The following is a 26,399-nucleotide window of genomic DNA, read 5'->3' on the forward strand; positions in this document are numbered from 1 at the left end:
GAATATTTAATAGACTTAAACCGGTCAAGTCAGATTCAATATTTTTTATATAGGCCTAATTTATTTAAGTTAACTTATTTACTCCACTAATAATAATTATTGACACAATCTTAAACCCTTTATGGCCCCACCTGAAAACTCTGGAAGGTATATGATGTGGTAATGTATAATTATTTTCTAGACTAATTAGCCCTTTCTATTGGATGTATCCGCTATGTAATCCAATAATGATCTGATGTCAACATGTGCCTTCCTTACTTCCAAAAGAAACCCACAAACTTAGAAACTATATAATTAGAGTATTTATGCTTCCTCGTCAATATTAAACATGAATAACAATAAGAATTGAGTATGACGTTCATTTTTTAATTGTTGCTTAAGTGTTTACAGTAGTATTAATGCAACAAAAAAGAAAATGGAATTTTTATTTGAAATTCTAGAGATCAAATTGATTGATTTACTGTATAAGATTGGGGATAACACACACACTGACACGTATATATGGTAAAATGGTAATGGTCATATATTAGATTAGTAAGATTTCATCAAATGGTGTTTTTCATTGCGATAATTAAGCTGATCCGATAACCATGTTATCCAATTATTTCTGTTTTTCGCTGTAAATGATGGTTAGAGTTGAGAACGGAAATATGAATAAATTAGGCAAATAAACAAAAGAAAAGTTAAAATGGAACTCAATCATGCAAGGCAAGTGACTGCCACGAGCATAGTTGTTCCTGCGTGTTTCCACGTCATCATCGTTCAAAATCTGGATAAAGTTTTTTCTGGCGCTATCACGTCATATTTTAGGAAAATAATTACAAGTTTTAAAAAATTAAAGGTTATATAAAAAAAAAAATCTATTTTGGTTGCACTTCCAAAAGAGAGCTTATCATTTTTGAGAGAGAGAGAGAGAGAGAATTGAATTGCGTAAGAGGAATGGCTAAGCACGAGGAGCTTCCGATCCCGATTTACGACAACCTGGAACCTGTCTATGGCGGAGGTTCTCCGCTCGAAGAAGCTCAGCTACGTTTTGATAATTTGAAGTCCAAATTCGTCGAAATCTTCGGTCAACCTCCTCAAGTCTTCGCTCGTTCACCTGGTTCTCTCTCTCTCTCTCTCTCTAAATTTCTGTTTCGAATGAAAGAAACTGAGGGAAAATGGCAATGAAAATAAATATTTGGTCTTCTTTTTTCTTTTTCTGCTCCTCCTCTGAATTAAACGTTTTCTTATCAACATGTGTATGCATTGGTTATATTATTTATTTTTATTACAGAGATGAAAAATCATGCGATGGATTTGCGGTGTTTTTATAAAATAAAATAAAAAAAATTATTTACTTTTGGTGTTGTTTGTGCAGGGAGAGTGAACTTGATCGGGGAGCACATTGACTATGAGGGGTATTCGGTGTTGCCTATGGCTATTCGGCAAGATACGATCGTCGCCATTAGAAAAAATGAAGGCGAAAAGGTTCTTAGGATTGCTAACGTGAATGATGCAAAATATTCCATTTGCACTTATCCTGCTGATCCCAACCAGGTAGATCCTCAAATGCTTATGTGAGTGTGTGTGTGTTTTAATAATAAAAACCGTTCTGACTTCTGAGAATGCATGTTTGCTATTCTTTATGATTCATTTTGTCGATGAGTGACATTGTTCTGTTTTGTTAATATATACTCTGACTTTGTTTTTCATGCAGGAACTCGACTTGAAGAATCACAAATGGGGCCATTATTTTATCTGTGGGTGAGTTTATTTCATATTTCTTTTTCCATTTCCTCTTGTTTGGTTGTTTTAATGTATAATTGCAATTTTAGGGTGATGTATTTCATTTTTTCTCTTTAATAAACCTTGCCTAGTACTGCCAAAATGATACAGATTGTATTCATTCGAGCCATTAGTCGCATATAATGTGCATACAGGTTACTTTTCAAATTAAATTATAAGAAGTTCTGGCAAGTTTTTAAATTATGTATTTAGTATTTGTAGAGTGAAATGCGAAATGATCTGCTGACTGCTATATATGGTGAAGAAGCTCAGGGATAGATGTTAGTGATATATATATATATATTGAGTGAACAAGAAAAAACTGTAGTGTTGTTTATTTCAGTATTAATTGAAAATATGATTTCTGTAGGTACAAAGGTTTCTATGACTATGCAAAATTGAAAAAAGTGGATGTAGGTCAACCAGTTGGACTTGATGTTCTTATTGATGGAACGGTGCCGACAGGTGTGCTTCTTTGTTTTTAATTAGAATGGTGCCACTAAGGATATCCAAATTTACCTCTAAGTGAACCTTAATCATTATCTTTGGTACTCTATTATTGATGACTGAGCCATGTCTTTTGTTTGTTGATGGGGTTAAATTAAATGGACAATATTTGATTATTTTTTTACAGGTTCTGGACTATCAAGCTCTGCTGCGTTTGTTTGTTCTTCCACAATTGCTATTATGGCTGCTTTTGATGTGAACTTCCCAAAGGTGTGCTTTGTGGGCTGGAACATATGCACTAGTTTGTGTTTTGAGTGACAAATTTATTTCAACTCATGCTGAACTGTTGCATGGATAAATTATTTGTGTATGGAGCTTGTAAGATTTAAAAAAAATTATAGCAATTATACACAACACTGAAGAGAAAATATTACTGGAATTTTGTGTGTTGTTAGGTAATAAAAGAAAATTTATTTATTTATTTTAGATGTGGCGTAATTAAACAGCATATCAAAATCTGATATCAGTGTCACCACTGACATGATAGGATAATTGAAATCTTATGTGCCCACCCTTGGAATATCAGATTTAGTCCCTATTTCAAACTATTTGTGACTGTTGGAATTAATGTTTTGTAAATCTTTATTCCTCCATTATTTATTTGTTTTTGAATTTTTTTAATTCTTGTTAGTTGAACAAGCTAAAGTTCTACAGCTTTATATAATAATTTAACCTTAACTTTTGTTTGTAGAAGTCTGAAATACATTATGATTATACTTTCTCGATGGACAAGTCACTCCATTGCTTTTATTGAAAGCATGTCTTTGTTTTGAAATTTATTTAATTTATTTACTTTTTTATTCTGTTTCTAATATATATTATCATATATTGTTGACAGAAAGAAATTGCACAAGTCACTTGTGAATGTGAACGACATGTCGGGACACAAGCTGGTGGGATGGATCAGGTTGTGCATATCTTTTATTATAGATATGTTCTATTATAATTTTAATGTGTATGTGTCCCTTTTACCTATAAAAGTATGGTCTTTCCCTCCAAATCACCTTTATACGGAATGGTCCTCATACATACTGCATTGTAGCTTCTTGCTAATTGGCATTGATTGACTAATGTTTTTAAATAACACTCAAATTATAGTGTCTCGGTTGTGTATATATTGTTGTTGTGATCCATCATTCTGAATGAAACTATGTTAAGTAATTTCACTATTTTCTATTTGGTTTCACTTTACAATTCTATGAAGTATGAATTTTGAAACACAAGCTATATTGTCTACAGTTCTGGATATTCAAAATGAGTTGTTTTCTAGGTTGGAAGTGATACAGATTGTTTAGTTAATTTCCTTAATTTTTAAGGCTGATTACTTGTAATTCACTATGCTTGTGGCCTCAATTTAAAAACGATAGTCAGTTCAATGTAGAAATCTTTTGCATTAAACCGATAGAGCCTTACTCTGCTTCCAACTGCTCTCATTATAGATTTTTTGTGAATAATTTTATTACATGGTTATAGGATTTTAGCCAATGCATTGATACCAATTGTGTTGCTTATCTTGGGGCATTCTGATATTTTACCTGGACTTACGTATTTTTTTATCCCTTTTCTCTTTTTTCTTGTTTTACTTGACAGGCAATCTCTGTCATGGGCAAGACTGGGTTTGCAGAGCTGATAGATTTCAACCCAATTCGTGCAACAGATGTGCAACTTCCTGCTGGGGGGACTTTTGTAATAGCCCATTCTTTGGCAGAGTCTCAGAAGGCTGTTACCGCTGCCACAAATTATAATAATAGGGTTGTTGAATGCCGTTTGGCTTCTGTAAGTACATCACAACCTAATTAATGTTACTTCTTGTACCCAACCTAATTAATTACTAGTTCTGGAGCAAACAATCTTTATCACCCTAATTTATATAACCTGTCAAAGTACACATTTATTGGATGGGGATGCATAAATAGATTGACAGAGTCTTTTTTTCTTTTTTGTTTTTGCCACAATGACAGCACAGAGATGTGAACCTATTATAACTTCCTGCAAACTACCTGTAAAGAACCAATTCAACCCAAAAGCTTAAGCTATTGGGTGAGGTTACATTAATGGTTTTATATATCTCAACACACCCCCTCACACGAGAGCCCACTGGGCTTGAAGGGTGGACAATGCACAGGCCCACCTACCTGTGCGAACAAAGAAATTCCACTTGAAATAAAGTGGGGGGCAGCGAGGATCGAACCCGGGACACGAGGCTTTGATACCATGTAAAGAACCAATTCAACCCAAAAGCTTAAGCTATTGGGTAAGGTTACATTAATGGTTTTATATATCTCAACACTACCAATACCACCCACTAGTCCACTCCTAGTGACTTTGATTGGTCAATTAGATTTAACTCATTTGATTTGTTTCATATACTGGAATCTAAAACATCACTTTACCGATTTTTATTATTGAACTAGAGAAAAACAACACATGTTCATTTCTGATCCTTTAATGTTGGAGTTAATCATTGTTTACATGTGTATGTGTGCATACATCAAAAGCTAGTTGCTTAGGCGGACCAGTAACTTGCACTTTTGTGTTGTCAATTATACTTACAGAATCACAATGTGCTATTTTGAAATTTTCCAGATTTTGCTAGCTATAAAGCTAGGAATGGAACAAGGAGAGGCAATATCAAAAGTGAAGACACTGTCTGATGTTGAAGGGTTATGTGTATCATATGCTGGTATTCATAACTCATCAGATCCTGTACTTGCTGTAAAGGTAGTTTTACACGGTGTGATGCCATCCTAAAATTACCCTTGTGACGGATGCTATTTCTTTTTTGATTTTATATCATGAGCATTTTATTTCAATTCATATGGATTTATACAACTTTTAATATGTTTTTTATACATTTATTAACTTTTTCCTATTTAAAAAACTGTCTACAGGAATATTTGAAGGTAGAACCGTATACAGCTGAAGAAATTGAAGAAGTTATTGGGGAAAAGTTGACCTCGTGTTTGAGCAATAATGAAGCTTATTTAGAAGTCATAAAAGTTGCAAAGCAGTACAAGTTACATCAGGTTCTTTTTTTAAGCCCCATTAACGAAGTTACTCCTGATTGTATAACCATATTAAGATCTGAATATATATTTTTTTGTCAGATTGGTTTAAAATTTTACAGTTTTAAAAGGTTGTAGTTATTCTTTTTCATTCTGTTCTTCTGCAATAACTGAAAACGACTGCATATGCGCATTTTAACCTGATCATGTACTGAGAATCATATTTATTTATCTGGATTGCATTCTAGCTCCAGTAGTGGAGTTATTTTCATCCCATTTGCATAACCATGTTACGATCTGGATATAAACTTTTTTGTTAACAATTTTCTCAGCAACATACAGTTTTAAATGATATTAGTTATGCTTTTTGTTTCTGGATTTCTTTAATATTTAACAACTGCTGATCGGGTTGTGTTTCTATCTCTGTATTGCATTTTGTATTTTCCGTAAGGTTTCATGTATGACATACTCCAATCGGGAAATATCTAAAAATTTCTTGTGGATTGCGAACAACCATTTCCATTGGCTGTGATGGCTAATGTGTTGTCCCTTTTATGTGCTGTTATTTAATTTTGATGCATTTATTTCTAGAGAGCTGCTCATGTGTATTCAGAAGCCAAGAGAGTACATGCTTTCAAGGATATTGTTTCATCAAATCTAAGGTGAGTCTTTTGGATCTATAATATAGATGTTTTATCATGTGTGTTCTTTATTTTTTAATGTAATTCTACTGAGACATTTCTGTATATCTTAAGAGCTAGGATTTCATAGCTTGTAGAAGAATCGATTAAGTATTTGATAGTTCATATGTAAGAGGATAAAAACCAATCACTGAAAAGTAATTTTAACCCAAGAAAATTTCGGTTACAGTTGGTTGAAATTTGAAACAGTCTGATTGAACATTTATATTTTAATAGGTGCTTGCAACTATCTCATTTGTTTTCAAATTAAGACATCAACATGTCTACCGTGTTTCTTGATAACTTGATTTATATGCTTGGCTTATGAGCTTGTCATTTAAATTTGACACCAAAACATCCCGGCAAAACCATTCCATTGAAATGTTACTATTTCATGTCCTGCTACTATACATGCCTAGCTTGCTGTCATTACTACTAATATGCGCATTTTCACTTTGAAGTATTCAGTTGGTCTTGCATGTTAATTGGATGAGCACTACTCTTAATTTCTTCTAATGTGATTCTTAGTACATGATGGGGGTGAAAAGTAGTTGATATTTTCTCTTTATTTTCATAAAAATTATGTCTTAAGGACTAATCTCATTAGTTTGTGTATTATGCGATTCTTTTGTAAGTGGGATGTTTCTTGAATTTTAATTTCTAAATTTTTTCAGTGACGAGGAGATGCTAAAGAAGCTTGGTGACCTTATGAATGAGAGTCATTATAGCTGCAGCGTTTTATATGAATGCAGGTGAATACTCTTCCTTTCAGAATGCTTTCTGACATTGGAATAAATGTATGCATTGTTTATTGTTTGACGCTTTTTAGAAGGATTCTGTTTTTAAGGCACGGTTTGTCATATTTTCCAACCTTAAAATAATAGAATGAATTGTAAAATATATTTTTCTTTTTCAGCCCATAAAGTTGATATTTTCTTTTTTATTATTCATGGAATCAGCTGTCCGGAGTTGGAAGAACTTGTAAATATTTGTCGTGACAATGGAGCTCTTGGGGCAAGGCTTACCGGAGCTGGATGGGGTGGTTGTGCTGTTGCTCTGGTGAAAGAGAGTATAGTCCCACAGTTTATCCTTAATTTGAAGGTCTGCTATCATATAATACTTGGCAACCCTAATTAATCATTGGAAATTTTGAATTAACAAGTTGTTAATGATGGATTATATACCATTTGCAGGAATGCTTTTACCAGTCTAGGATAGATAAGGGCATTATTAAGAAGAACGATCTTGGCCTGTATGTATTTGCTTCCAAGCCATCAAGTGGTGCTGCCATCTTCAAGTTTTAGTATATTTCCTTGACCAGCATCCCCTTTTAATGGATGGAACGTTCTTCTTTTTCTTTTTCTTTTTTAAGTTTTTTTTAAGATCTCTATACTCTGCCAAATGCAATTTCTAATGGTTTAAGAATAGTACCCTTAATTTATGGTTAAGTTGCCTTTTTATAGTTTTTTATGTTTAGAGCTATTAAATTTGGATTTAATTTTCATTCATGTAAAAAGATTACTGCACTATCTTTAGTATTTTCTATGAACAGATATTAATCATATTTTTAGTGTTGTAATATATGATTAGATAATATACATCAAGTTTTACAAAAACAAATAATTAGAATCAGAATTTAGTAAAAATAATAATAATAATTAAAATTAGATATATGAAATCTGGATAATATTTTTGGTTGTTTGATTTAAAATAATTTAATTTTAAACATGGGATAATAATACCAAGAAAGAGTAAATTTTTTATACTAATCAAAATTAAACCCTTTATAAATTCAAGAATAAATTTAATGGCTCTGAACTCTCAAAAGAAATCTTTCGGAGTACTACAGAGGTGTTTGGCTGTTTCCTTCGAAAGGTGCCTTCTCGTAAGTTTTGTGTTGTGCCTTCTCTATTTAAAATTTATTGTACTTTTTACCATCTAAATAAAAACAATTCTTTTAACATTAATTTTTTCAATGTCAACTTTTTAATCAACACTACAATTTAAAGAACTAAAGACACAAAATGGTGGTTTGATATGTTGAAATTGAATGGAGATTGTGTTGAGACACACACAAAATCGCACAATGAGTCCAATTATATGTGTGTAGTGTAGCACAATATAGCAAAGGATCGAGGCAAAAAGACTTGGGAAATTGGTAAAAAAAAAATGTCAAAATGATGGTTTAGGACCTTGAAATTGGATGAGGATCATCCACAATTGTTTTATACACATTAAGAAAAACAACACAATATAAGCATCTAAGTCACATCATTATTTTTTTTGTTCTATCTATTTTGTGTCTGATTTTAGCACTGGTCACACTGAATATGAGGAGAGAGAAAAAAAATAGAGAAAGAGTGCTATTATGTAACAAATTTTCAGTTTTTGTCAAGTATTTTATCTTTTTATTTGTTCTATCTTATAATTATTTTTAAAAATAAACCTAAAATAAATATTGTAATACTATTTTTTAAGAAATTAAACAGGGCCCATAGTGTTAGAAACAAGTTAATGTGGTGCCTCTGTTCGCCCTCCCAGACAGACAGACAGGACTTGGTAATGTTTGGGGGCCTGGCAAATCTAGTAATATCAGAGCCCACGTGCTTTTGTACCTTAGTTATTAGATGTGGGTACAAACTGCACGTGGTTACGCAAAAAGGCCTTATTACGATCTGTTCAAATGATCATTAAATATAAAAACGCTATACTCAATCTTTGCATATGCTAATAACATGATTTTTGCCACCCTTGTAATTGTAATCCTGACTCAGACCCTTAATTGCTCTCAGCATTAAACAGTGGTCACTAAGGCAGTATTATTATGAGGAATCGTCTTTCTGAGATACCAGCATCTCTCTCTCTCTCTCTCTCTCTCTCTCTCTGGTGGACTGGTCCTACCTACCTCTCATAATAGAGATAGCATAGCAGCATCAAAATAAAGGGTATAGCCGGTTGTTTCAACTTTCAAAGATTCGTGGGGTTAAAACACGTTTTTCAAATGCAAATTCTTCTTATTCTAAAATTAGATAAACAATAAAACACAGAAGGTTTATTATATTAAACCTGATATTGTGAGTGTTATATTTTTTGTCCCTAAGTTTTGAGTTAAAAAAAAAAACAAAAAAGGGTGTCGGTGAAGAATATCCGTAACTTGAATCGAGTACAATTGTGAATAAAGTGTTATCGAGTAAAAAAAAAAAATTGTAAATAACATCATCCAATGAAGATACAAACTTGTAACTTGGAAGAGTTGCCAACTGTCGGCGTGGCTCTCCTCTGCTCCTTCCTTCCTCGTATTTTCGCTGTATACTATAAATATGCCGTTTTTTGTGAAGACATCACATGGATTTGGCATTGGCAGTGAAGAGAGAGAGAGAGAGATTAATTGAACACTTAAAATTGCAGTGAGGTAGTTTCCCTGTAATGTTGTGAACTCCATCGTGTCCGTCCCTTACGCACTTTGTCCCTCATTGGATCTTGGGTTCCTTCCCTTTCCCTCAAAGGTATTCACTTTTCCAGTTTTCTTCTTTTTCCTCAATGTTTGTTTCTATTATTATAATGGCTGGCTGAAGCTAGTTTCAAAGTTTATGTCTTTCTCCAATTTTCATGAATTCCCAGTTATCTGAATTTCATTGTTCATCTTCATTATATGTGGCTACAATGTAACCTTGTATGATGTTGGGTATTTCCTAGTACCTAGTGGTTTCGTTTTGCTGCATTTTTCTTAATATATTTGTTCTGTGCCTTTTATGGGGGCACTTTACTTTCTTCTTGCTTTTGATACCCCACAATTAGAAGAAAATCATAGTAAGGATTTTAGTTGTGTGCAATAGATTGAATTCTGTCTCTTGTTATGATGCAGGGTCTTTTTTTTTTTTCCTGTTGTTTTTAGAGGAGTGGTTAGCATCACAGCTTTTGTCGTGGTAATAGAGCTTATGAAGGGAAAAAATGGCTTTTCCAGTTGATCATTGCTATATTAGTCTCTGAGACTGTCTGATGTGCAATTCTAGAATGTATCTTGGTTGTGATTGAGTTGCATTTCAAACTGTCTCTTTGAGGATATATGGTCAATTTGGCCCTCGGTGTATAATATCTGTTGAGAAGTTGATTTTGTGTTATTGATTGAGTTCAAGGATTTTAGTTCCTGGTGGCAGTTTACTGGACATTTTTTAGCTCTCCTAGTTTTGTAGGGTAGGGTAACAATCAGGGAGAAGTCGGATTAGTTTTGTGGCTTCAGGATGGATCATAGAAGTTTAAGGGATGAGGATGCTGAAGTTGATATTGAAAGTGGGTTGGCAGTAGCTGAAGATGGTTCAAAGAATGTCTCTACTCCAGGAAAGACACTATTTGTTAAGATTTCTTGTGGGCTTGTTGGAGATTCTATAAAAGATGAAGATAGGCATATTGCATACGATAAGGAATCAAATTTAAGTGGAGTTTCCATGGATGTGGTGAAAGTGACAAACAGGTTGTTGACGGGGCAAGACTCAGCAAAATGTGCAGAGAATACCCCAGTAAAGGAGAAACGTAAAAAGTCCAGTAATAAAAAGGCTCCCAAACCTCCAAGACCTCCAAGAGCTCGAGCTTCATCATTGGATGCAGCTGACCAAAAGTTAATCAGGGAGATCTCTGAACTTGCCATGTTGAAGCGTGCAAGGATAGAGCGCATGAAAGCCTTGAAGAAGATGAAAGCTGCTAAATCGTCATCGTCTTCCAGCAGCAGCATGTTAGCCATGGTTTTCACGGTGATCTTCTGCATTGTGATAATACTCCAAGGTAATATTTTGAATAAATGTAATTTTTGTCATGCATACGGCATTTTTTTTTATAATCTTGTGACTATAACATGATAGGGGTTTAGCTTTGAGCTAACAATTAACAACTGATATAATGATAACACTTTTGCTAATTGTTGAGTTGGGTATTTGTTGAGATATATAGTCCCACATTGGTTGTATGAGCAACTAATGTGGAGTTTATAGGGCTTTGGGCACTCTCACCCTTTGAGCTAGCTTTTGAGGTGGTGTATCACAAGGTTCTTTACATGGTATCAGAACTCTCGATCTGAGGGTTCTCATTCCGCGCTTATTTGCCTTTAGAGTAAAAAAAAAATCTGATCCCTTTGCCTCTTGCTGCCATCAGCCGCCACCGGAAAAAATTTTCCGAAGACCTTTTGGACCAAGAGGACTACTGTTCACTGTTATTTTTCTTTGATTACACCCTCGAACACCGATTACACAGCCCAAACACCTCCAAACAGATCTGTCATCGCGTCTGGACCACCTTCCGGTGATTTTTCAATCGCGACCACCCACAGACAGGTGCGCACTCGCCGGACGACCACCGTGCAAAAATTCCAGCCGAAGAGGACAGCCCACACGCTCTCACCCGCCGCCCAAGCTCCAGCGCGTGAAGCCCACGCGCAGCCACCTCCACCGGCGCGTGGAGGCGCGTGACACCTTATTTTGGCCTTGGACCACCGCCATTCTTCTCGTCTCCTTGTTCTCTTCTGGATCTGTGATTGTTTCACTGATCGGACTTCATTTGATAATCTGTTTGGTTGATTTTATCGCTGGTTGTTAACTTTTTTATTGAAGAATGGCCGAGAATGACAGTTCTTTGATCTTATCTGGTAAGAGCACACGTTCTATATCTCTTCTTGCTTCTTGCAGTGATTTTAAAACCTCATGGATTTTGGATTCTGGTGCAACTGATCATACGGCTTGTCATATTGAGTTGTTTTGTTCTTATCATCCTACTGTTGGTAGTCATACTATATCCGTAGCTGATGGATCCCATAAATCAGTTATTGGTTCTGGTAACATTCAAATTCAACCTTCCTTGTTTCTTAAAAATGTTCTTTATGTTCCTCAGCTTTCTACTAATCTTATCTCCACTCAAAAACTTACAACTGATTTGAATTGTTCTATCACATTTTTTCCTTCTCGTTGTGTTATTCAGGATCTTACCCCGAATAAGACAATTGGAGTTGCTAATGAACAAGATGGGTTGTATCATCTCCTTCCAGACCATGCTAGCAAAAATCAGTTATTAATGACACATCATCCTTCTACTGCAGAGTCTATGATTTGGCTCCTTCACAAGCGTCTGGGACATCCACCATTTAGTCTTTTGAAGTCTATGTTCCCTTCTCTGTTTCTCAATAAGTCGGTTGAGACCTTTCATTGTGATGTTTGTGAATTTGCAAAACACCACCGAGTGTCATTTCCTTCTAGCATTATTAAAAGCAGGGATCCTTTTTCTCTTATCCATTCTGATGTTTGGGGCCCTTCTAAAGTGCACAGTGTTTCAGGTGCAATGTGGTTTGTTTCTTTTATTGACGATTGTACTCGGGTAACATGGATATACTTGATGAAAGACAAGTCTGAAGTACCAGAGATATTTATTCGGTTTCATCACATGGTTGAGACTCAGTTTGGTAAGGGTATTAAAAGACTAAGATCTGATAATGGTACTGAGTACGTCAACCAACGCCTGTCACAATTCATTTCAGACAGAGGTATGATTCATGAGCTCACATGTGTTGATACCCCTCAACAAAACGGGGTTGCTGAAAGGAAAAATCGTCACCTCCTTGAAGTTGCTAGAGCACTACTTTTCCAGACATCTGTTCCAAGTTCTTATTGGGGAGAAGCAGTGTTAGCTGCAACTTTTTTGATCAACCGTTTACCTTCACGGGTCCTTAACAATATCAGTCCTATTCATTCCATGACTTCCTTCTTTCCTTCTGTTTCCATATTGCAGAGCCTTCCACCAAGAGTGTTTGGATGTGTTGCCTTTGTCCATGTTCATAAACAACATCGGAGTAAGTTGGATCCTAGGACTCTTAAGTGTGTCTTCCTTGGTTATACCCCTTATAAAAAAAGGTACAAGTGTTATCATCCACCAAGTCGAAATTTTTTTGTTTCTATGCATGTCACCTTTCAAGAATCTAAATCTTATTTCCTCGGTCTTCATCGTCAGGGGGAGAACAGTTCTTCAGAAGACTCGTCCCCTTCCTTCTTTGAGTCTGGATCAGTCTTCTCTCTTCCTAGTGTGTCTGCTCCTGGTGTGTCAGAACCTTCAAATACACCTGAGATACGGAAAATTTTGACACCTGAATTGGTATATCAGAGGAGGAAACAACTCATACTGTCTCACCAGCAACCTCAATCGTCTGAACCACTGGTAAGTCCTGAATCTCCTGTTTCTTCTGAGTCTCCTGTTTCTTCTGAATCTCCTATTTCTAATTCTAATATTATTGCCTCTCATGATTTGTCTATTTCTTCTGATATCTCTAATGACTTACCCATTGCTTCTACTTCTGATGACTTACCTATTGCCCTAAGAAAAGGAAAAAGAACTTGTTCCAAGAAATCTTGTTCCTCCTGTCCCTCTTGTACTCAATACCCTATCTCCCATTTTGTTTCCTCTACTAATCTTTCTGTGCAGCACAAAAGCTTTGTTTCAGCATTAGATTCTACTTCAATCCCAAAATCAGTACATGAAGCTTTGAAAGATGTGAATTGGGCTCAAGCCATGCAAGAGGAGATGAATGCGGTGGAGAAAAATAAAACATGGGAGGTTATTGATAGACCCAACGGAAAGAAAGCAGTAAGATACAGATGGGTTTATGCCCTGAAATATAATTCTGATGGCACTCTTGAGAGATACAAGGTTCGATTAGTCGCCAAAGGTTACACTCAAACCTATGGCATTGATTATGAAGAAACCTTTGCTCCAGTTGCAAAGATGAATATGGTGAGAATCTTGTTATCCCTTGCTGCCCATTACAATTGGGATATAAATCAATTTGATGTGAAAAATGTTTTCCTCAATGGTGAGTTAGAAGAAGTCTACATGGAAATCCCGCCTGGTTTTGATTTTGTAAAGGGGAAAAATAAAGTTTGTAGATTAAAAAAAGTCTTGTATGAATTGAAGCAGTCACCTCGTGCTTGGTTTGGAAGGTTTACTAAGGTTATGATGACCTTAGGATATAGACAGGGTTAAGGAGATCATACTATTTTCTTCAAGCACTCCCAAAATGGGAAGCTTACTGTGCTCCTTGTATATGTTGATGATATTATTATCACAGTTGATGATTTTGTGGAGAGACAGATTCTGCAAACACGGCTTGCCTCTGAGTTTGAAGTCAAAGACCTTGGGAAACTGAGATATTTCCTAGGGATGGAAGTAGCTCATTCAAGCAAAGGAATTTTTATCAGCCAGAGGAAATATGTTCTTGATCTTCTCAAAGAAGCAGGAAAGCTCGGGTGTAAACTCTCTAATAATCCTATTGAGCAGAATCACAAGATGGGCTATGAAGAAGAGAGTCCTCCAGTTGATAAAGGACAATATCAACGGCTAGTTGGGAATTGATATATCTGGCCCATACTAGACCAGACGTAGCTTATGCTGTTAGTGGTGTCAGTCAGTTTATGCACGATCCAAAGGAAAAACACATGCAGGCAGTAGAGAGAATTCTTCAGTATCTTAAAGGTACTCCCGGTAAAGGATTGTTATTCCGACGTGATGACAATCTATCTTTAGAAGTCTACACAGATGCTGATTATGCTGGATCCGTGACTGACCTTCGTTCTACCACTGGTTATTGCATGTTTCTTTACGGTAACTTGGTGACATGGAGAAGTAAGAAACAAGATGTGGTTGCCAGATCAAGTGCAGAAGCTGAATTTCGAGCTATAGCTCAAGGCATTTGTGAGTTACTGTGGCTGAAAATTGTACTTGATGATCTCAAAATAAAATGCGAGGGACCTATGAAGCTGTTATGTGATAATAAGTCCGCTATTTGTATAGCTCATAATCCAGTTCAACATGATCGGACTAAACATATTAAGGTCGACTGTCATTTCATCAAAGAGAAACTTGATAGCGGGTTGATTACCACTCCATACATTCCCACTGGGCATCAATTAGCTGATCTATTGACAAAGGGGCTTCCTTCAGACAGATTTCAAGAACTTACTAGCAAGCTGGGAATATTAAATATCTATTCCTCAGCTTAAGGGGGAGTGTTGTAAATATTATTATTATTTATTTATTTGTTATTTGTTGTATTGGGCTTAACCTATTAGGTCAAGTATTCTAGGTTTTGTATTCTCTATAAATAGAGAACCCTTTTGTACATAAGATTTACAATTCTATAATATATTAGAATACTCTTTTTCAAGTTGGTTCTTTACATGGTATCAAAGTCTCGCCGCCCCTCACTTTCTCTTGTGGAATTTCTTAGCACCTGTTGCATCATCCACTCTTCAAGCCCAATGGGCTCTTGTGTGAGGGGGCGTGTTGAGATATATAGTCTCACATTGGTTGTATGAGCAACTAATGTGGAGTTTATAAGGCCTTGGGCACTCTCACCCTTTGAGCTAGCTTTTGGGATGGTGTATCCCAAGATTCTTTACAGTATTGTACCATGTTTTGTTACCTTTGGATTCTGCATTATCATTGCCACCAATGGCTATTGGTTCTATTTTCTAAGCTAGGCCATTTCAAATTTCATTATTATTGATTCAGTACTATGTATGGTGACTCCATGAAAAATCATCATTTTGGTAAAGCTTATGTGATGAATAGAATTCTCCACATCAGAATTTATAAACTATAGATAACTGATGTTAATATTTGTTTGAGTATTCTCCCATTAAAACCACCATGGTGAATTTCTATTCATTAGTTTAGCGGTAGCTACTATTTTCCAGTTCTAATGGTTCTATTGGCAGTTTGACAAATTACCTAGTATTCCCCAATTTGAAACTAGCTTCAGCCAGGCAATTTGAAGCTAGTTTCGAAATGCCCCATTTTTTTTTTATATGAAGTTACCTAGTATGCAAGAAGGGAATCAAACTCATGAGAACAATGCAATCCCAGTGGTCTTCATTTTAAGATGTTCTCTTTGCAGGCATGTCATCTGGAAAAAGTCCAGTGGCAAGTTTTCATGGATCTCCTGTATCTGCAGGAGGAGCAGAAGGTGGTTTGGTTGCAGCTCAACACCACCTCAACCCATCTTCAATTGACCTAAATACACTTGTTTTAGAGTCTCACTAGTAAGTTAAAATGCATACTGTTCATTTCTTTTCTTCCTCATTCAATACAGTGCAGGTGTGGCAGTCTTCTAATATCGTTGTTGTTACTTGATGGTACATTGCAGATTTGTTCAATAGGTCACTGGTTCATATTTGCTTGTAAAATTGATAAGAGATGCAGGTTAGTGCAGATTTAATCACAATAAAAATGTCAGTCTATATTTGGATGAGAGAGGTGGTTTGGTGCCCTTCCTTTCTTATCTTTCAATGTATTTCTTTATTATGAGACTGATTGTGTTGGGTAATTTATCCCCTCTTATGTATAGTATAACCAATGATGGGGCCAGTTAAATCATCACAGCAGTGTTGCTTGCACAAGTTGAAATTTAGAGTTGGAGGAGGTTTTGCATTATGTATCGATGTCTTGATATCATTTCCCAATTGTGAAGGAAATTTTGAAAGCCTTTCTGATGATTTTATCATGTATCTTTTCTTTCTTATTATTTCCCTTCATTATATTATATTCTCTATTCTAAAACCGTCAAGAAACACGGGTTAAAATTCAATTTGACATTTCTTGAAAAATATGACAAGAGTCAGAATGTAAGAGGAAACTAAGATTGATTTAATTGAGAAAGCGATAATATAATAGCAATAAAGTGACTTATATACTAGTAGAACACTAGAACTAACTAATCATCAAATTAACTCGTGTAACATTTACAAGTTAGTAGATGACTCAGCTAAGTAATTAACCTAAGTTAACCAAACTCAATCAGCAATATGGGGGTAATTTACATGAACTTACTCTTTTTAGTTAGAATTATCTAAAACGAACGTAGTTCACTTTCTTTTCTTTCTTTTTCTCAAGGTTCTCCCTATTTTCGTGAACTTGCACTCCCTAAAGGTTAGTTTCTCCAATCATACTGGATTGTAATTTTTATATTTTACAATATTCCAACACATTCCAGAAGAAAGGGACTTTTCCTTCCTTTAAATGAAAGAAAATTTTCTAAATCAGAAAAGAAGAAACAAAGCATGTGACAATAGTCATGTATAAATATGTAATGATAGGTGAAATTAAAAAAAGAAGAAGATGGAATGAAATAAAATTATTATATTATTGTTTGAATATTTTTTGGTAATATAGAAATAATTTTCATTCCGTATAAAAAATAAAAAATAAGAATATAAGATGGAATGGACTAATACAGATCCTTCTCCATATTCCATTCCTTTCAAAAACATTCAAGCAATGTCCGTTTCCATACTTTAAATCAATCAAAACATAGCCTGAATTGTCATTTACGGGGCATTTGGTACTAGAGATATTTTTTTTAACCAAGAAAAAAAGATTGTTAGGAATTTGGTAGGAATTTTTTTATCAGGGTAAGTTACAAAAAAGTGTTTGGTTGGTCAAAATTTTACAGGAAAAGTTGGGTTAATTTTACTGATGGTATGTTTGGTTGATGGTAAAATATTGATGGGAATGTGAATGAAATTATCAAAATACCCTTAATTTTTTGAATATGCCATCATCAAATGTTGCTTTTTTTGGAAAAAAGTGAATCAAATGTACCTTTTGAGAATCCAAGATCAAGGAAAAAAAAAATACCAAAGATTAAGTGGGACAAAAATTTTCCTTTGTGTAGTTTAAAAAATAAATATTGGGTAAAAAAAATTCCTGCCATTTTATTCACAATACTCATACCAAATATGATAAATAAATATTCTCCACCCCACTTTTCCATCATTTCATATCAAATACTCGTACCAAACACCCCTTAAGGTGTAAATTAATTAATTTAATTCAAAAGCTTAAATTATTAAGTAAAGATGGATAAACTTATAATCACTTGATCATTGATCATATAGACTTTAATATTATATAAAAAAAATCATTTAATTTAAAATTTAAAATTATTATAAAAAAAAGTCACATTAATAATTTTATATTATATTTTTATAAAATATGTGGCTCGTGCTAGTTTCAGCTGGGATGCCATCATCATTACAGTTCAGACTTGGGACTCTATTGACTATTGTGCGTGTTGAGGAATAGCTAGACATGTGATTTCACATGTGACACTGCTTCGCTCTATCTATAATTCGACAAATACAATTAAATGAAGTTGACAAAACAATCTTAATCAGATAGGAAATGGACATCATCATTACAGTTTCCATTTCGTAGCAAAATGACACTTCTTGGAAGACTGAAACTCAATTTCAATTTTTGCAGGTCCTAACCTAATTTTCTTCTTCCTCAAATCACACCCTGCTAATATAATTATGAGACTATCGTACCCTATGGTAGGGTAACAACTGCAGCATAAGGCCAGCACTGAAGAAAACCAACACTATAGTCTATGGTCAAATCCGAGACAAACATGTCCCCAGTCCTAGGTGCCGTAGGTTGTCTGATTTAACTGAATTGGAGCTACTAACCACTCTTGAAATTTTGAAATTTTGGTTTATCTAACCTTATTGCGAGTCTGTGTAAAACAGATTATATTGGAATCCAACAATCAATTATGATTTAAAGGTGAACCAGAAAGGTATGGTTTATAAACAGCTGCTACAAAGTACATAGAATCATTATTTGTACAAACTCAAACCATCTAAAAGCATTTATTTATTTTATAAGAATAAGACACTACTAAGGGGAAAAGAGAGAGAGAGAGAGAGAAGAAAGGTAAGTAAATAATCAGCCATGTAACAATAATTTGACTATGGCTGCAGCCACATCCACAAGCTTCTGCATAATGCTATTTCTATCACTTATGGGAGACTGAGATGAGTCTGAGAATTTCTTGTTACAAGCATCCACTTCCTTCTCAGCATCAGATATGCAGTAACTTGCAAACCCAAATCGACCTTGGCTTATAGCATCAGCTGCTTGTGGGAGAATGTATTTCACAACAGGGATGTATGATTCTGCACAGAAAGCCAATTCTTGCTCCAATTGTGGGTCTGAGGTCTGCTTTATCAGCTGTTCAATGTAACTCAATGTGTCAGTAGCATTTGTCAGAATGTCATTGACCATTATAAGGGCCATACCCTTTGGATCAGTATTGGGGCTTAGAGGATTTGAATGTAGGATTGAGCTGCAAAGGTCATAAAAGGGTGTCTTTTTGCATATCTGGTCTACCAAATCAGCATCCCTATCTTTCCACATGGCAGAGGATTGGTTAAGTGTGAGAAGAAAACAAGATAGAAGAAGAATATGGAGTGGGAAAGAGGACACAAAGGTTGAGCTCCTCCTCATTTTGTTGCGTGACTAGAAATGAAGGGTTGGGGAATGAGCAAGGTTCTTTCTTGGCTGCTATTTAAGGTGTTAGTTTGGTCGTTGGGTGAGTTAAAAATTGAAGATTTGTTTGCTGCCAAATGAAAAAAAGGGAATATTGTTGAACTTGTTTACTTGGCTGTATTTTAATCCTTTTTGGTGTGCATTTCTAGTCTTTTCATATATAATAATTGTCACATGTATGTTGTTTGCTTTATGTAACCATGGGCTTTCAGTGGTGCCAAGGCAATTGTGTCAACACATTGTTTTAAGGTTAATTCCCCCTTTTATCACGGATGTCTTGTTTCAGCTAGCTTCTGTTGCCAGCAGCGCCACACCTTCTGTTCTGTTCTGTTCTTTTCCCACTTCCCAGTAAGATGCCAAATTAGAGATCTTTCCAGAACAAGTTGGGTTCATTTAAACCCTTCATTGGGAATTAAAGAAAGATGGGGAAAGGGACAGATAAACCCTCTTGTTTTTTTTTAAAAACTGAGATTCATTCATTAAAGACAAAATCTCCAGCACCAAATGCACACCAACTAACTAGCATAATTGGCATAGTTTCTATCTAAAGATTCAGAGTTATCAACTTTCCTCTTGTCATTAATAACAAGCATAGCATCGATAGTTATATACTTTACCATTGAACAATTTTGAATTGCTTTCAAGTTCCAACCTGCTTGAACTTTTTCTCCATTATTTCTAAATTATTTAATAAAAACTTTGTTATTTTATAATCATAAAATATACTTTAGTTATAACTTTACATTCTCTCTGCTCTTCAGAGCCAACCAGTTTGATCTCTCGGGTTTCATTTCTTGTGGTTGGGATCACAAGAAGACAAAAAGGAAAAGCTTCTTGAGGTGGTAACCAAGGGTAGCCCCTCGCCAACAGCTGCTACCAAATGGTCCCCAACTTAGAAATTTAACCAAACATCTCTAGAATTTTCTACCCCACAATTAATAAACAAGATTAAGACGAATTGGTGAGAAAAATACAAAAAAGAAAATTTAAAAAAATAATAATAATAACAAGACACAGACATATCAACCTATGCGCTGCCAACAATTTTCCAATAATTTTACTAAACAAAAGACACATAATCATAATATAATATAAATATTAAACTACATCATCTGTTTGAGTAACTGGAGCATAGCATTGTTATCATTGGTGAGTGGTGATTTCCCAGAGAAGCTGTTCACACAAGAGGTGGCTTAAATGGCAGCATCATTTTCACCTTGTTCTGCAAACTTGGGTTCCCCTTTCTGAAGAGCTGCAATGGCTTCTGGGACATCAGCATTTACAATTGCTTTGTATCTGTCAGCACATGAATGACCAGGTCCAGGGTTCCCTCGAAGCAATTGATAGATTTTGTACAAGGCATTGTTTGCTTTGGCTATGTTGATTGTTGACCATTATTAGTGTGTCTGCTTGCAAGTTTGCTCAATTAGATTGGAATCATTTATCTGCATGATTCTGCAGTGAATTGCTGGCATTGAAATTGTAGCTACAAGTGTGCAGAAGATAAGAGTTAATGGCTTCAAGTTTGCAATGTCTGTTTAGAATGAGAAGGAAGATAGAAGTCAATAACACTTGCGAATGTTGTTTTCAGAGTTCAAATATTGGGAAATATTACTCTCCTTTTACATACGTAACTTATCTCATTTTCTCTCACCTCGATTTTCGCATCCCACTTTTTTCTTCTTTTTCTTTTTTCTTGTAATGGTGGGAACCATCCATTTTCTCTCTAGCACATAAGATAACTATCTTACGTGGAAGGAGATTAATAAAACCCTCAAATATTTGAGAGTGGATCTCTCATGTGCAAATTAACATGACCATGTCATGTGGGACAATCATAACCATACATGGGTGAGTTAATGATAATTAGGGAGGAGAAAAAAAAAATATAAGGATGGAAAATTACACAATCATTGCCGTTGATTAATAAAAGTTCATGCATTGCTTTCATAGACGACTTCATAAACTTTGTCATATTACGGGAAATTATTCGTCAGTTTTGCCTTTTTTTTAAAAGACTAATATGTTAAGAAATATTTTTTAAGCTTTTAATATGTTAATTTGTTTATTTTTTTTTTTTTTTTGGAGTTACCCAAGCCTAATTATTTCTTTGAGACGAGTTGGCTCCCTCCGGTATCCCCACGAGCTTCGACTCTTTGAGCCGGCTATGGGACTAATCCGGAGTGCGGGGGAACAGTGATGGCTAAAGGTTCAGCCCCCTCTCCAAGAATGCATTCAGTGGGAATCGAACACATATCCAACCCCACTAACTCAGCGCCAAGTTACCAACTGAGTTGCACTGGTATTTGTTTACTTTCCTTTAAGAATCTTTTTAACTTATATATATTCTTAAATATACGTTAAAAATGAAAAATAAAAGAAATATTAAATAAAAAGTATAAGTATTTAATATTTTAAAATAAAAATGTTTAATTTTTTTATTTATTTTATTAGGAAATATAATAAATACTATTTTTTATTTGGGATTTGTGTTGATCTTCTTCTTTTTTGGTGAATTGTGTCATTATAATCAAAATTACTGTATTTTATAATGTGAGAAACAGAAATCCTGATAAAATAAATTGAGATATTTTTTTAATTAAATAAAAATAGTAATCTTAACTAAAATGACTGTCTTTTAAAAGGATAATATTTTCCCCTTTTTATTTTTTAAATTTCTTTTTTAAACTATGTATTAGTAAAAGATTTATTTATTATTTCTTATTTATAATTTTTTATTTATGATCCCTTAACTGTAATTATTAGTTGATTACTTGATTTATTTTTTTAGTTAATATTTTTTCACTAATTATGAATATCTGACTTTATTTTAGTTTATTATTTTCATGAAATTTTTATATAAAATTTTAAAAAATATCTAAATAACCAAAACACTTTCTCAGTTTCATTGTTGTGTGTGCTTGCACTCCCCTTGGAGTAACATTTGTTTGTTGGGACAAGCGAAGGAGATTTCAACGACCTCGTTAATTTAAATAAATAAAAAAACCATCACGCTTAGGGTAGTTCTTCTTAATATCATGTCTATGACTCCTGCTATGAATTGGTAATATATATTGGGCTTTGGGGCAAAAACTAGACATACTCTTAAAGAACGAGTACCGTAAGCCCATTACAACCTCACAGTTTTAATAAGTGGCTTGACTAGGCCGAGTTATAAATAAGACCCATAACAAATTTAGAGTTATGGCTTAGGGTGAATATAATCGTGTAAAATTGGACATATTGTAAAGTTTTGCTACTAAAAATGGTGCTGAACATGGTTCTGGATGATGGAAATTGGGAAAAAAAATTGAAAAAATAAAATAAAGAAGGGGTTTAATTTTCTTATGTTGCACGAGAATTCAATTCTTATGTTGCATGAGAATTCAATTCTCATGTTGTGACTCAATTAGTGGTGGGCTTCACATTTATTAAAAAAAAAAATTACACGTAAAATTGAATTCTCATGCAACATGAAAAAATATTTTTTCAATAAAAAAAAAAATTTAAGATAATCCCGAATCATATTAAAATTTTGTGCTCCCTTTCAAAATTTTCCTGTTTTGCCCCTTTTCTTATCTGGTTTTTCATTGTACTCCTCTATTTAACTAAGGGAGCATGTGGTCCACGACCACGTAATTAATGCTCAAAGAAAAGGTTACATATTCTACATTCCGTAGCAGACGAATTTTATGCCCAAGTGATGATTGCATGTTGTATCAACTAACAAGAAGGCCAAAGTGAAAGCTTCTTGAGGGGCCGTGTTGCTGAAGACATTGAACAGAATATTTGGCCTAAACGGAAATGAAATTTATTTATATCTTGTTTTATTATAATTATGCTATATAAAAATTTTCAATTATGTATTTATGGATCATTAATTTGAAATTAAATTTTTTTATTTTTTCATTTCTGTTTTTTAAACTTTATCATTAAATTTATAATGTTAATTTATCAATACATAATTAAAAAAATGGCTCAATATTTCTGCAGCAGCCGTAGATAGTATTATCTACAGCTGACACAGAAAAGTGGGTCCAACGGCTTCTTAAAAAAAAAAAAAAAAAAAAAACTCAAGATCCGTTGCCGTATCTTAAAATTCGGACATGTATATTTGCTTGCTGTAGGTACAGCAGCTGCAGGAATCATTTTTCCTTAAAAAAATTCATATAATTAATATGAACATGTTAAAACAAAAGAAGAAAAAATACATTCCGGCCTAAACAGCATGGATCAGACCACCGAAAAGGACAAGTCACCCGAAGATTATTTGGTTCTCTTAATCTTATGATCTTATCTCTTCTGCGCCCCACCATTAGTAAAGAAGAATAAGACAGCCATTACCGAGCGAGAAAAAAAAAAACACAAAGCAAAAGGAAGAACAATACACCAGTTAGTCGGCTTATGCCTATCCACTTATCTCTGTTAGCAATTCCCAATTATTGAAAAACGATATCAAGCTTAAGAAGATTTAATCTTATATGAACAGCTAAAACTAAATTTAAGTAAAATTAACATTTATATATAATTATTAACTTTTCTTTTCTTCTGCCTTTTTATTTTTGAGTTTCCTATACGTCTTTAAAAAGAGAGAGAGAGAGAGAGAGAGGGGAGAGTGGGGGAGGAAGAAAATTTGACAGAATCCTTGCCGAAAATGTCTTTTTCTCATAATGCGTAAATGTCACGTTCTTAAGGGTATGTTTAAGACGGAAGGTTTTAGACTTTTAGAAGGAAAAGGAAAGTGAGGATAAAATTTTCTTGAATATTCTTTTATTTAAGAATTTTTAGAGGATAAATGTTTTGTTAATAATATCCTTTTTAAAGTTTTTCAAAATAAAATAGTAGATTAGCATAAACCTTTCAATATACAAGAATTTATATTCTATTTCATTTTCTTCCAAAATCCTGATTCCAAACATAAAAAGAAAACGAAATATCAAAATCTTTATGAAAAACAGAACACAGAGTCTGAGCAAATTGATTGTTCTGGAAACTGATTAGAATCACTGAGAGGGTAGGATTTTATACATAACATTCTACAACTGCGTTAAATTAAACAACTTTTTTTTAAAAAAAAAAACAAAATACCAAGTTCCAGAAACAACTTATAATTAATTAGTAGAAGCAGAGGATTCAGCTACTAGTACTAGAGTAATAGCCTAACAATAGATGCTGTAACAGCTGAAACATCATGCATAGCATTGTTCTGTTTGGTGAGTGGTGATTTCCCAGAGAAGTCACTCTCACAATAGGTAGCCTCATTAGCAGCATCATTTGCACCATCTTCTGCAAACTTGGGGTCCCCTTTTTGCAGAGCTTCAGTGGCTTGTGGAATATCACCTATGAGAATTGCTTTGTATTTGTCAGCACAAGAACTCAAGGCTCTTTGTTGCTTATGTCCAGTTCCTACCTTTTGCAACTCATGGATTTTATTTAAAGCATCGTTTGCTTTTGCTTTCATCACTTTCACCATGATTTGAGCCAACCCCGTGACATCAGAACCAGAGCTACCAGGGTTTGCCTTTAGAGATTGAAGGCAAACATTGTAGTTGGGTGTCTTCTTGCAGGTGTTCTCTATCAGTTTTTCATCGTTTGAAGGGAAGGTTCTGCAGTGGCTTGTTGGTATTGAAATCATAACAAGAACAGCTTGAAGGAAGAAGCAAAGAGTTAGGGGCTTAAAGTTTGTCATTGTTAATTGTTAGAAAGAGAATGATAGTAGCTAGAAGCTATCAGCTATTATATGAAATGATGTGTTTGTTCCATAGAATCGATTGCTGCTAGGGCCATTTTATAGTTAGGAGCTGCGCTATAGTGACTCTCGCTTTTCCCTTTTTTTTATTGTAGGCGCTGTTTGGTTCAGGAGAACCGTGAAGATCTTAGTAATTCATGAGTGGGATTACTTGTTTGCTTCGTTTGGTTCAGTAGAACTAAAAATTTTCTCACTTTCGACAATTGCCTAGTCATTGTCTTTGGCGTGTAAAATTGTAGCAAAGTTAATGTGCGATTTGACCAAAGTTATCGTGATATTGTGAGAAGCATAGCCAAATGACACAAAAGAGGGCAATATTGTGACAAAACTACCCCATCCAATACTGTGCAATTTGACCAAAGTTTACTGGGCAAATTTTGTGACACTCGATGGGACAGCGTTTTGTAACGTTGGGCAAAATTTAAATAAAGGTTATTTTGGTCATTAATATCAATTTTTTCATTAATATTTTACTTTCAACCAAAAATAGACTCATATAATTTAACTTATTTTCTCCAGTAATATTTTGGCCAACCAAATAACTTTTTTTAAACTTTCCTACCAAAATTACTTTTCTTATCGTTTTTCTAGTAATTACATTTACCTGGTTAAAAAAAATTTCTCCTGAACCAAAAACAACCTTAGGCCTGAGGAAGAGAGCTTTTAACTTTTTCTTTTAAAAAAAACAAAAGCATAGGGATAAATTATTCTATTTATTTATTTATTTTGCTTATCTTTATCTATTACTCATCAACATCATTATATCAGAATCTGAATAGAATAGAGAAACAATAAAAGTAGTTGAGATAACCTATCCAAAAACATATATACATAAGAAACAAAGTTATTGAAGATTGATATTTGTACTCATTTTTTCCACATTATATAATGGTTTTTCTAACCAAATTCTATTAGAATTAGATTAAATAATAAAGGATAAATCCCTGTGGATAAGAAGACTCCATACTCGAGAATAAAATAATATAACTATCATGATCGAAGCTTGCTTTATGTGCTTAAATACCCACCGTTCTAAGAGGGCCATTAACAAAAAATTTATTTTATGGCAGCTCAAATTGCAAATTCAATCACGAGTACAAAGATCTCAATTTCTATGAAATTGAAACAACATTAGCTTTTTCTTCCACTATCTTTGATTGTTATGAGTCCAAAAGAAGATATTTAAATAAAGAGTAATGTTTTTTTCTTTTTACATGACACAAGTAATTTTTCTACACAAATATAAAAGTGGATCCATCAATTTTTTTAATTTTCTTTTATTTTAAAAATAGTAGACCCCACAATTAATTATTTCTATGACATAATCTAAGA

The 26,399-nt window shown here is 34.2% G+C and overlaps 4 protein-coding genes across 4 annotated transcripts; 2 read left to right on the forward strand and 2 right to left on the reverse strand.

The window, feature by feature from the left end:
• The first annotated feature begins 891 nt into the window (after window positions 1–891).
• LOC133301423 (galactokinase-like) lies at window positions 892–7,346 on the forward strand. The gene is made up of 13 exons (XM_061501048.1): window positions 892–1,102; window positions 1,361–1,539; window positions 1,700–1,746; window positions 2,138–2,232; window positions 2,402–2,484; window positions 3,113–3,181; window positions 3,865–4,050; window positions 4,861–4,995; window positions 5,166–5,300; window positions 5,871–5,941; window positions 6,634–6,711; window positions 6,919–7,060; window positions 7,153–7,346. The coding sequence occupies exons 1-13, from the start codon at window positions 940–942 to the stop codon at window positions 7,261–7,263; spliced, it is 1,494 nt and encodes a 497-aa protein (XP_061357032.1). The 5' UTR covers window positions 892–939; the 3' UTR covers window positions 7,264–7,346.
• Window positions 7,347–9,959: 2,613 nt separating this feature from the next.
• LOC133301414 (uncharacterized) lies at window positions 9,960–16,030 on the forward strand. The gene is made up of 2 exons (XM_061501036.1): window positions 9,960–10,738; window positions 15,885–16,030. The coding sequence occupies exons 1-2, from the start codon at window positions 10,201–10,203 to the stop codon at window positions 16,028–16,030; spliced, it is 684 nt and encodes a 227-aa protein (XP_061357020.1). The 5' UTR covers window positions 9,960–10,200.
• Window positions 16,031–18,571: 2,541 nt separating this feature from the next.
• On the reverse strand, window positions 18,572–19,401 carry LOC133301432 (cell wall / vacuolar inhibitor of fructosidase 1-like). The gene has a single exon (XM_061501058.1). The coding sequence runs from the start codon at window positions 19,274–19,276 to the stop codon at window positions 18,716–18,718; it is 561 nt and encodes a 186-aa protein (XP_061357042.1). The 5' UTR covers window positions 19,277–19,401; the 3' UTR covers window positions 18,572–18,715.
• A 4,886-nt stretch (window positions 19,402–24,287) lies between these two features.
• Window positions 24,288–25,170, reverse strand: LOC133301429 (cell wall / vacuolar inhibitor of fructosidase 1-like). The gene has a single exon (XM_061501056.1). It carries the CDS (start codon window positions 25,005–25,007, stop codon window positions 24,465–24,467), a length of 543 nt encoding a protein of 180 aa, XP_061357040.1. The 5' UTR covers window positions 25,008–25,170; the 3' UTR covers window positions 24,288–24,464.
• Window positions 25,171–26,399: the final 1,229 nt, after the last annotated feature.

Source organism: Gastrolobium bilobum, unplaced genomic scaffold (assembly GCF_033153095.1).
Source record: "Gastrolobium bilobum isolate Gb01-03AN ecotype WA unplaced genomic scaffold, APGP_CSIRO_Gbil_v1 utg18327, whole genome shotgun sequence".
Lineage (NCBI taxonomy): Eukaryota > Viridiplantae > Streptophyta > Magnoliopsida > Fabales > Fabaceae > Gastrolobium > Gastrolobium bilobum.